A 10,843-nucleotide genomic window follows, 5' to 3' on the forward strand; every position below is an offset into this window, starting at 1 on the left:
GCGGTGCTCAGAGCAGGACCTGGCCTCCTTTCCACATCAGCTCCTCCCTCTGTTGCTGGGGGATCGCCGTGGGTCTGTTCTGCGGTCGCTGCTGTAGCCACGTCTTCCTTCCACTTCTGTCCTGACTGCAGATCAAGTATTGAGTGCATCTCCTTTGTTGGGGGGGGGGGGTTCCATTTTGAGGATGGATTCTCACAATCCTCCCAGCAGCTCTGCACAATAAAGCCCCGAAGGAGAAAGATTCCTTTGCTCTGCGTGTCTTGTTCTGACCAAGCAAGGCTTCCTCCAGCTTCTCGCCGAAATCCGGGCTCTGCGATCTGCTCTGTGACGCGTCTGTGTTGTGTTCCAGGAGCCTAGCCCTAGGAAAGCCACATTGGCTAAAGTTGTGCCAACCCCCAATAACGGATCCGTAGAACTGGTGCCTCTCCACAGAGACCAGGTGAGTCAAGAGATGCAGAGCTGCTGTTCCTTTGCTCCTGGCTTAACCTGGCAGGGGAACGCCAGCCGTAGTTGGTCGCTGTGGGAGGACAAAGATCACGTTGTGGTTCCTGTTTGTCCTGCAGGCAGGATCCCACAGCAGGGAAGAGATGCGAGGGGTTGGGGTTTCTGTCCTTTCTGGTGTGTGCTCAGTCATCCTTTCCGTTCCCTGTCTGCAGGATGAGGACGGGCAGGAGGCTCTCTCCTTTGAGTTTCAGAAAATCAAATACTCCTATGAGATAAACGGCAAGAAGCAGTTTCTTCCCGTCGCTTTCCCTGTGGAGCACCCCCTGTGTTATTACCAGAACGCCCGGGGCTACCAGGAGGACAAAGACATCCGAGCAGCTGAGAAGAAATATGGCACAAACAAGTGAGTTTTCCAAGCGTGGGTCTCTGTTTTTCAGAGTGAGAGGGGAGGAAACGATCCCAAAGCGTCAGCCACCAAGCTGTGCAGCCATCCCGGTGCTGGCTTTCAAATATTTCCTCCCTGCCCTTGCTTGGCAGCTGTCAGATTGATCTGAAGGATGCAGAACAGGAGATGGGAAGTAATTAAGAGTAGGAAATACGGGAAGCAAAGCGGTTGCAAAGAGGTGGGTCGACTCTGGGGGCCGTGAGGCGGGGGCTGCAGGTGGCTCTGGGGTGGGCTTGTGTTGAGAGCACAGAATTTTTAGGTTAATGAGGATTCAATGAGTATTAATTTCTTGTTTCCCCAGGGCTGAGATGGTGGTGCCGGAGTTCTTGGAACTTTTTAAAGAAAGAGCTACAGCGCCGTTCTTCGTCTTCCAGGTAAAGCAGACGGACAGAAGGAGCTGCAAATACTTTGTTCTGCCACAAAAGCAGAGAATTCCTTGCAGGTTTGGGGGGCAGAAGCAGTTTAAATCTAAAGCTGTTCTCACAGCTCTGTGGTCATGATTTATTTCATTGCCGTGGGAGCGATCCCCTTTCTCCCTAACGAGTTGCTGTGATCTGCTGTGGGTTTTTTTTTCCAGCTTAATGCAAGAAAACGCATGCTAAGTCAGCTGAAAAAGATGCCTGGAAATGGAAGGCTTCCGCTTTCCGGGTGAGACGAGAGCAACTCGTGCGCTGTGTTCTCCCTGCAGGTGTTCTGCGTGGGTTTGTGGTGCTTGGACGAGTACTGGTACTACAGCGTCTTCACCCTCTCCATGCTGGTTGCGTTCGAAGCTTCCCTGGTCCAGCAGCAAATGAGGAACATGTCAGAGATCCGAAAAATGGGCAACAAGCCGTACATGATCCAGGTAACCCCGATCAGAGGGGAAATCATCACGGGCACAGCGCCGGAGGAATTGCTCCTGGGCAGTGTTGGAGCTTTGGATGTGGCTGTTAGCGGACTTGCCGTTCCTTTTACTCATCTTTGTCCTTTTTAGATGAGACTGACACAAGCAGGATTTGTCAAAACGCCTTTGTATCTTCATATATTTTTTTTTAATTCTTTTTCTCCAGGTTTACCGGAATCGGAAGTGGCGACCCATTTCCAGCGACGAGATCATCCCCGGGGATATCGTCTCCATCGGTAATGAAAACCCCCAGGCACCAAAACCCAATCCTGGCTGGGCGCTTTTTGAGGGCTTTGGTTCATGGGTGTCACAGTTGAGGGGTTCTAAGATTTGATCTCGTTGTCTTGAAGGAAGGCCAATCTCTAGGTGAATCGGGTTCTTCCTCCGCTTAGGATGGGGAAGATGAAGAGTTTCCATCCTCCTGACAGTTCCTCCATTGGAAGGAAGGGGGAAGGAAAGGGCAAGGAAGGGCAGGGCTCTTCCCTTTTGAAGGCTGTCTTTCCCCAGGCTGCGTTCCCCGTCTTCCAGGTGTCACTGGGAACAAAATGATTTGATTTGGGAACTTCTCCGCTCTCACCAGCGGCCACTCCACCTTCAGCACCGCGGGGTTCTCAGCACTGCTGAGCCCTGGGGTCGAGGGATAGAGTTGCCAGCCCATGAGCGATCCAGACCTTTAGGAACCTTCTGTGTCAGCTAAACCGAGGGAGAGCTGTTCCCTTCTGGACAGCCACGCAGGGTTCGCTTCTGCCTCTCAGCATCTGAGTTTTAACGTCTTAATCACAGGCCGATCTCCTCATGAAAACCTCGTGCCGTGCGACGTGCTGCTCCTGCGTGGAAGGTGCATCGTGGACGAAGCGATGCTGACGGGAGAGTCTGTGCCGCAGATGAAGGTCTGTGTGAAATTCCTCTCTGTTGGAAAGGAGAAAGATCGAAGGCGCTGCGGTCGATGGCGCACGTCGATCTGTTTGTGCAAACGCCGGTGTGAGCAGCCCGGCCTGCTCGTTATCAGCTCCCTGTCAGGGATAAATGGTCTCTGGTAGATGAAAACAGGATGCCTGCTTGGTCTGGCTGCGTCTCCAGCCTCGGAGGCGGAACTGTGAGGGCACGGCGTTGCTCTCCCACGCATTCCCCTGCCCGAATTCTTTTGGTTGGGTAGAAGTGGGAGGAAGAAGCGTAAAGCGCTTCAAAACTCTTCCTGGTGCGCTGGGGGGGGGAATGCAGAGATGTTAAAGTAGTGATCTGAGAATCTCCCTCGCTGAATTCAGTGTGCCAAGGGGGGAGCCGTGTCCCCCACACCAGAATGTCCGGCTCCAAACCCAGAGCACGTTAATGCCTGGGTTCACCTCGGGCCCCTTTTAGCTGGAGTGAAGCTGAGAGCACCTCACGCGGGATGAGGAAAGAGAGGAGAGCTCCACGTTTCCTTGTCGATGGCAGTGAACCTGAGAGCTGAGCATTGCCCTGCAGGAACCCGTGGAGGACCTAAGCCCGGAGCACGTCTTGGACATGCAGACGGACGCCCGGCTGCACATCATATTCGGGGGAACGAAGGTGGTGCAGCACATCCCGCCCCAGAAAGCCAGCACGGGACTGAAACGTACGTAGCCACGCCAATTCCCTCTGAGAGGGCGCGTGAAATGCTCGTGGATTAATTTCACGGGGCTCGGGGTGGGTTTTGGAGGCGGTTCTCGAGTCGCTCTCCTCATCCTCATGCACCGCCGTGGTGAGGTTGCTGCTAGCTCCTCCTCGAGCTGACTTATCCCCTTGGGAGGGAGAGGAGGGCGAAGCTTTGAGCGCAATTTCTCTGCAGTAAGCCCCTAAGTAAGCTCACTGCTTTCATTCCTGCTCCCGTTCCCAGCTGTCGACAACGGATGCGTGGCGTACGCCCTGAGGACCGGCTTCAACACGTCTCAGGTAAGACGAGCGCTTCCCCTGCTCGTCTCCATCCCGTCAGCGCCCTCGTCGCGTCCGTTTGGTGATAGAGCAGTGGGGGATAGACACGGGGGCATCACGGAGATGTGGGTGGGAGAGGAGTAAAGGCAGCGTGCCAAAGGAGCGGGGTGGTGCGCGGTGCACGAGCCTGGGAGCCAGGTTGTCGGGTTCAGGCGTTGTATCTGAGTTTGAGCTCCACGTGTTTGGTGTTGACGGTCAGAAAAGGGGAATTGGAGCGCGTTCGCAGGGGCTGCCGTTGCCCGTGTGAGATTTTCTTTTTCAGAAGTCGATAGAAAACGTAAGGATCCTTCAAAGCAATGGACGGAAGGGACGGAGGGGTGGGTTTGGTGTTTGGACAGATCAGCGAGGTGGGGGGGGGCTGAGGGCCGCTGGTTTTTTGGAGGGTTACAGAGCTGGCACCAAAACACCCGAGCGTGGTTTTAAAACTGGGTTTCGTACACGTTTCTTAACAAAGCAGCGTGTGCTGCAGGGCTGGCTTCTTGCACTGAAGGCTGTTCTTCTCAGGGGAAGTTGCTCCGTACAATCCTCTTCGGGGTGAAGAGAGTGACAGCCAATAACTTAGAGACCTTCATTTTCATCCTCTTCCTGCTGGTCTTCGCCGTCGCTGCTGCGTCGTACGTCTGGATCGAAGGTGAGCTTCCTCCTTGCCTCTTCCAGGTCTCTTGCACAGGACCTGGCCCAGAGCTGTGGGAAGAACAGCTGTAATTTCTGAGAGCGTAGCTGGGTTGGGCGGCTCCAGTGTTCCAGGGTAGGGCTCACACTGCATTCCGGATGCTTTTCTTGCCCTCCCACAGCTCCTCCTGGGTAGGTGTGTTTCTCTGGGGCGCTGCTTTTAGTTCTGCAGGTACAGGTCTTGTCTCGCCCCGCAGGCACCAAGGATCCCAGCAGGAATCGCTACAAGCTCTTCCTCGAGTGTACGTTAATCCTGACGTCCGTTGTTCCGCCCGAACTTCCCATCGAGCTCTCCCTGGCCGTCAACACCTCCCTCATCGCTTTGGCCAAACTCTGTAAGTACCAAAGGGAAGGCAGAAACAAAATCCAGGCCGCTTCCGCCTCCGTAGGGTTCTTCCAACCCTTCCAGCTCTGCGATTGGAGCTGTGGGGACGTCGGTGGGTGTGAAATTGCTGTCGGCTCCTCCATTTCTGCACAGCTGTGGAATCTGATGCGATTTTTGGAGCTGGTGGGTGGGAGGGGGGCTTGCTTAAACCCCAAAGGGGAGAACTGAGGGGGTGCCTGCTTTCAAGTGGGTCCAAAAAAGCCGAACCAAAGCGCTGACACAAACGCTGGCATGCTCAGCAGCTTCCCACGTATGGATGAGGGAATTCAGCGGCTTCAGCGTGGGATGACTTTGCTTCCAAATTGGTTTTAAACGCTGCAGAAATTCAGAGCGGGGAGCTCCTGAGCTCCGAGTGCCGCGCTGATACCTTTTGCCTCGCGTTGAAAAGCCGCTGAGCTCTCCCCTGCTTTGCATCAGCCGACCCGTAACTGAATTTCCCTCTTCTCCCTCCGAGACGTGTACTGCACGGAGCCCTTCCGCATCCCCTTTGCGGGCAAAGTGGAGGTTTGCTGCTTTGACAAAACCGGCACGCTGACCAGCGACCACCTGGTGGTGAGAGGAGTGGCCGGGCTCAGGTGGGTGCTGCTGACGCTGAGGAAAAAAAAAAAAAAGACTTCCTGAATCGAACGCTCTCGTCTTCCTTGTTCGTTTCCGTGGGGCTTGGAGCAGGGAGATCCCTCGACCCTTTCATTGCGTGGCTGTTGAAATGGGTTTGATTCGGGCTCCTTTTTTTGGAGTGCTCCGCTCGAATCTGTTTTGGAGAAGGGGATGAAATGATGGGCTTCGGCCAACAGAGCCAGGCTCCAAGCCTATTCTACCATCGTAGAATATGAATTTTAGGGGGAAGACCGGGCTGGGAAAAATCCCTAAATCCATTTGAAAACGGGGCTGTTAACACGGGCGGTCTTGTTCTTTTCGTGCCGCAGGGATGGGAAGGAAGTGACACCCGTCTCTGACATCCCTGTAGAAACCCACCGAGCGATCGCGACGTGCCACTCGCTCGTGCAGCTGGATGATGGGACCTTGGTGGGGGATCCCTTAGAGAAGGCGATGCTGACGGCGGTGGACTGGACCCTGACCAAAGGTAAAACCTTCATGGGTTTGGCCGGGGAGGATGGATGATGGCAACGCCGTTTTTTTGTCGGATCTGAGCGTAGAATTTATCGGATCTGCAGCCGTTTCCCCGCGCCTCGCGCTGGAATCTTAATTTTGGGGCAGGTTTGGGGCAGAAGAAATCCTCGTGCTGCAGATGTAGGGGGCAGTAAATAGCAAAACTCCATTCTCAGGGCTGCGGGTGTTCCTATCTGCCATGGCACGCTCCGGGTGGTGCCTTTAGTTCTGATAGTTCTCCATGCAACGGGGGTGGGATGCAGATCTCAGCCGTGGAAATGTGACCGGGACCTAAAGGGGACGGGGTGTTGCTTCTGCTACCGAGAAACCTTTCAGGATTTCCTGATCTCTTTGTTTCCAGATGAGAAAGTTTTCCCCAGAAGTATTAAAACTCAGGGACTGAAAATTCACCAGCGCTTTCATTTTGCCAGTGCCCTGAAAAGAATGTCTGTCTTGGCGTCGTACGAGAAGATGGGCGCCGCTGATCTCTGTTACATTGCAGCTGTGAAAGGGGCCCCGGAGACGCTGCACAAAATGGTGAGCGCAACTCTCCGGGATTCCGAGGGGCTGCTCTGGCCCTCACGCCTCGCTTTGAACCCACCGAGTCCAGAAAGTGGCTGTGGGATGTGGGATTTTGTCCTTGAACCCAGATTCGAGACATAGGGATTGTATCCTGGGACCTGGATGTGGGACGATTTTGTCCTAGAACCTAGAATCCAAATGTGGGGATTTTCTCCTGGAATGTGGATACAGGACATGGGGATTTTGTCCTACAACTTGGATGTGGGACAGAGGGATCTTGTCCTGGAACCTTGGTTTGGGATGTGGGGATTTTGTCCCAGAACTTGGATTCAGGATGTGGGGATTTCATCCTGGAACCTGGGTTTAGGATGAGGAGATTTTGTCCTAGAACTCAGAACCTGGATGCAGGACGTGTCCTACAACTTGGATGTGGGACAGAGGGATCTTGTCCTGGAACCTTGGTTTGGGATGTGGGGATTTTGTCCCAGAACTTGGATTCAGGATGTGGGGATTTTGTCCTAGAACCTGGATTCAGGATGTGGGGATTTTGTCCTGGAACCTGGGTTTAGGATGAGGGGATTTTGTCCTAGAACTCAGAACCTGGATGCAGGACGTGTCCTACAACTTGGATGTGGGACAGAGGGATCTTATCCTGGAACCTTGATTTGGGATGAGAGGATTTTATCCTAGAACCTGGATTCAGGATGTGGGGATTTTGTCCCAGAACATGGATGTGGGACAGAGAGATCTTATCCTGGAACCTTGGTTTGGGATGAGGGGATTTTGTCCTGGAAATTGGATTCAGGATGTGGGGATTTTGTCCTAGAACTTGGATGTGGGACAGAGGGATCTTGTCCTGGAACCTTGGTTTGGGATGAGGGGATTTTGTCCTAGAACCCAGAACCTGGATGCAGGATGCGGGGATTTTGTCCTAGAACTTGGATGTGGGACAGAGGGATCTTATCCTGGAACCCTGGTTTGGGATGAGGGGGATTTTGTCCTAGAAAACAAATTCAAGACATAGGGTTTGTGTCCTGGAACTTGGATTCAGGATGTGGTGATTTTCTCCTGGAACCCAGATACAGGATTTGGGGATTTTGTCCTGGAACCTGGATTCGAGATGTTGGGATTTGGTTGTAGAACCTGGATTCAGGATTTGGGGATTTTACCCCGGAACCTGGGTTTGGGACATGGGGATTTTGTCCTGTAAAGAGCTTACCTTGAACCCAAACTCTGCTGGGGGAGTTCCAGCCTCACCCCAGTGCAATGTGGGGGTTCTGCCGTCTCTGCCCATACCCCATGACTTCTCCTGGCAGCAGAAAGCTGTGGGGGATCCTCCTCTTTTGCTCTTGTTTGAACAGGACCCCCCCCACGATGCCTCCTTCCCTCTCACCCTATTTAAAGCGAAGTACCAGAACATTCTACACGTTTGGGATGGTGTTAATGTGACTCTTCCCCCCCCCCCCATCTTCTCCAGTTATCTCAGTGCCCAAGCAACTACCACGCTGTGCACACCGAAATCTCGCACGAGGGGGCACGAGTGCTGGCCCTGGGCTACAAGGAACTGGGGCACCTCACTCACCAGCAGGTACGCTTTCTTTTTCAGCCGTGGGAAAAAAAAAAAAAATTGAGCTTAAATCCTTGGGTCTCTTAAAGGAAACGAGATGGGACGAGCTTAATTGTGGAGGAGTTGGGGGCATCTTTTGGTTTTTGGCTGCCCAAAGCTGCGTTCACTGCGTTGCTTTTTACAATCTGGACCTACTGGGAAGAGCACGGCCTCGGTGAGGTGCTCCCAGTTTTATCTTCCAACGCATCACCGAGCGATGCTTCTGCTTTCCTGTTTGCAAAGCAACAGCTCTTCCCATGCAGAAGCCCAGCGCTCAACTTCTTACCTGCCGACCTCCTCTGAGACGGGGCTGAGCGTGCACAACGCGTTTCAGGGCCATCTCTGGAGCTTTACCTCCAAGAAATCTTCCCTGTAGAGCAGCTGAGGATGTCCCAGGGTTGCTGCGTGCTTCTCAGAGCACAACTTTTCCTTTGAACGAGGCTTTGGTCGCAAAGGAGCGCCCGCCAGCAGCCGAGGCGAAGCATGGGGCAGTGCTCCAGCTTTCCTCATTTCCTCATCTCTCAGGTGCGAGAGATGAAGCGCGAAGCTCTGGAGTGCGACCTTCGCTTTGCTGGCTTCATTGTGGTTTCCTGCCCTCTCAAAACGGACTCCAGATCCGTCATCAGGGAGATCCAGAACGCGTCGCACCACGTAAGCATCGCCGGCAGCGGCATCCCGGCCTTGCTGGCAACCGTAGCGCTCGGGGATGCGGAATTTCGGTGCCTTTGCAGCGAGGGCGAAGGGTTCCTTGTGATGAAAGCAGGGAAGCAGCGTGGACGTGGTGTTATTTCTGCAGTGGGATTTGCTGTGACCTGGAGAAAAAGCCTTTCTGGAAGGCGCTGCACCGAGCTACGCCTCGTAGGGAATGTCTCCAGCATCCCAGCTGGGCAGAATTCTTCTCAGTGCCCCCAGAACTGACGCTGACCTCTTGTGCTTTCCCCTCAGGTAGTGATGATAACAGGAGACAACCCTCTCACCGCCTGCCACGTGGCCAGGGAGCTGCACTTCCTCCAGAGGGAACACACTCTCATTCTGCAGCCTCCTGCCGCCAAAGGTGACTGGTTCCGTGCAGCAACGGCTTCGGCAGCCAAATCCCTCCTGGAACCCCGTGCTCCGAGCACGGCTGCTTGGTGCTGATCATGAAAAGGGCTCGCTTGCTTTCTAGCGTCCCAGATAACGCTTTGCCCCTCTCCGCGTCTGGGTACGATGAGAGCTTCTCTTGGCAGGTTCCTCCTGGCAGTGGCAGTCCATCGACGGTGCCATCGTGTTCCCCATCTTGCCGACCTCCCTGCGGGAGCTGACGCAGCGCTACGACCTGTGTGTGACGGGGGAAGGTCTCTCTCACCTGCAGGCTCTGAACAGGCAGCAGCTGCTGCGGCTCATACCCCACGTCCAAGTATTTGCCAGAGTGGTGCCAAAGCAGAAGGTGAGAGATTCCGGCTGTTGGTAAAACCCGAGTTTTGCCGGTTTGCCAGCGGGACTCACCTGGTGCCTGGCAGCAGCATGGCTCGTGATTAATGCTAAAGCTGCGTTCAGCCAACGAGGAAAACCTCTCGTGCTATCCAAGCCAGCTGGCAGCAAGAAACAGAGCTCAGGACGTGCCCTGTCGTTATCCTAAATGCATTGGCTCATTTAGCTCTGCGTTCCTGAAATGAAGACCGAGGTTGAACCTTTCGGAGCGCGGCTCGGAAGCCAATGAATTCCCACGGCACAGCAGCACTCGGCCAAGGCGCGGGGGCCCAGTGTGGGTGCTCTGCCCGTTCTCACCACGCGATTCTTTTTTGGCAGGAGTTTGTGATCACTACTTTGAAGAGCCTGGGCTACGTCACGCTGATGTGCGGGGACGGGACCAACGACGTCGGAGCTCTGAAGCACGCGGACGTGGGTGAGCGCACGGGCAGGACGCCCACGCGTGCGGTTCCTGAACACAAAACCAACGCTCGTTTCTCTCGTTTCGGGGCTGGGATTGATCTGACCAACATCATCTGGAGGCAGAAAGCGAGAGAAAGAAGGATCTCTGTGCTGGTGGAATACCTGCTGTGGGCGTACAAGCAAGCAGCGGGAGCTGGCTGAAAACGCATCTTTACGGAGGAAGATTCTTCCTAATTTTCCTCTATTCAAAGCCTTTTTGCTTCAGCCAGCGCTAGACACCCACAGTCCCTTCCATAACTAGCTGCACGTGTAGAAGGGCATCAGGATTCCCGTTTGCCAGCGAAGGCAACGCAGCGTTCCACCCCGCAGCTCGTGTTTCGCTTGTTTCAGGAGTGGCTCTGCTGGCCAACGCTCCAGAGAGACTGCCTGAGAGGAAGAAGAGGCCTCGGGACGGCCCCGCTGACGGCAGGCCCGCTGCAGCGCCGCTGGGGAGCGGGACGGTGAAGCCCACGTCGCGTGGTGCCAAGCACAGAGTCATGTCCCAGCGAGAGGAGCAGCTGGCCATGCAGAGGGTGGGTCGCGAGACGTCGTAACTCGCTAATGGTCATCGCTCTTCATTCTTCCTCCGGTGTACTGCTGCTTCATCCGGGCTGGGGATGGGGGAGAAGCTGCCTCTTGCTTTTCTAGAGAGCTCCCAAAGCCGTGCTGCGAGCGTGGAGGCTTCTCACGTTGGAAGAAGGGAGGGGAGAGGGCAGCCCTGTGAAGGCGAGGTGTGCGACGTGCCTTTCTCTTCTGCCCTGCAGGAACGGATCAATCAGGCGCTGAAGGATTTGGAGGAGGACCGCGTGCCCGTGGTGAAGCTGGGCGACGCCAGCATCGCAGCCCCCTTCACCTCCAAGCTCTCCTCCATTCAGTGCAGTAAGTGCAGGGGGGAGCTGAGTGCGTGCTGCAGAT

General features: G+C 54.8%; 1 protein-coding gene and 1 long non-coding RNA gene across 2 annotated transcripts in view; one reads left to right on the forward strand and one right to left on the reverse strand.

Moving 5' to 3' along the window:
• ATP13A1 (ATPase 13A1) overlaps nucleotides 1-10,843 on the forward strand; it is a 14,665-nt gene that overhangs the window by 1,449 nt on the left and 2,373 nt on the right. The window contains exons 2-21 of the mRNA XM_021382723.1: nucleotides 350-439; nucleotides 657-847; nucleotides 1,191-1,263; nucleotides 1,578-1,733; nucleotides 1,939-2,008; nucleotides 2,556-2,662; nucleotides 3,237-3,366; nucleotides 3,628-3,683; nucleotides 4,227-4,353; nucleotides 4,592-4,729; nucleotides 5,234-5,354; nucleotides 5,706-5,863; nucleotides 6,251-6,426; nucleotides 7,889-7,999; nucleotides 8,543-8,668; nucleotides 8,963-9,071; nucleotides 9,244-9,443; nucleotides 9,806-9,902; nucleotides 10,280-10,461; nucleotides 10,693-10,807. Of these exons, the coding sequence (XP_021238398.1) occupies nucleotides 350-439; nucleotides 657-847; nucleotides 1,191-1,263; nucleotides 1,578-1,733; nucleotides 1,939-2,008; nucleotides 2,556-2,662; nucleotides 3,237-3,366; nucleotides 3,628-3,683; nucleotides 4,227-4,353; nucleotides 4,592-4,729; nucleotides 5,234-5,354; nucleotides 5,706-5,863; nucleotides 6,251-6,426; nucleotides 7,889-7,999; nucleotides 8,543-8,668; nucleotides 8,963-9,071; nucleotides 9,244-9,443; nucleotides 9,806-9,902; nucleotides 10,280-10,461; nucleotides 10,693-10,807 (2,533 nt within the window). The remainder of the gene's footprint in view (nucleotides 1-349; nucleotides 440-656; nucleotides 848-1,190; nucleotides 1,264-1,577; nucleotides 1,734-1,938; nucleotides 2,009-2,555; nucleotides 2,663-3,236; nucleotides 3,367-3,627; nucleotides 3,684-4,226; nucleotides 4,354-4,591; nucleotides 4,730-5,233; nucleotides 5,355-5,705; nucleotides 5,864-6,250; nucleotides 6,427-7,888; nucleotides 8,000-8,542; nucleotides 8,669-8,962; nucleotides 9,072-9,243; nucleotides 9,444-9,805; nucleotides 9,903-10,279; nucleotides 10,462-10,692; nucleotides 10,808-10,843) is intronic.
• Nucleotides 6,290-7,895, reverse strand: LOC110391053. The gene is made up of 2 exons (XR_002433955.1): nucleotides 7,384-7,895; nucleotides 6,290-7,274 (listed from the first exon to the last, which is right to left on the reverse strand). It is a non-coding gene; the product is annotated as an uncharacterized LOC110391053 (long non-coding RNA).

The sequence above is a fragment of the Numida meleagris genome, unplaced genomic scaffold (assembly GCF_002078875.1).
Source record: "Numida meleagris isolate 19003 breed g44 Domestic line unplaced genomic scaffold, NumMel1.0 unplaced_Scaffold283, whole genome shotgun sequence".
Classification (NCBI taxonomy): Eukaryota; Metazoa; Chordata; class Aves; order Galliformes; family Numididae; genus Numida; species Numida meleagris.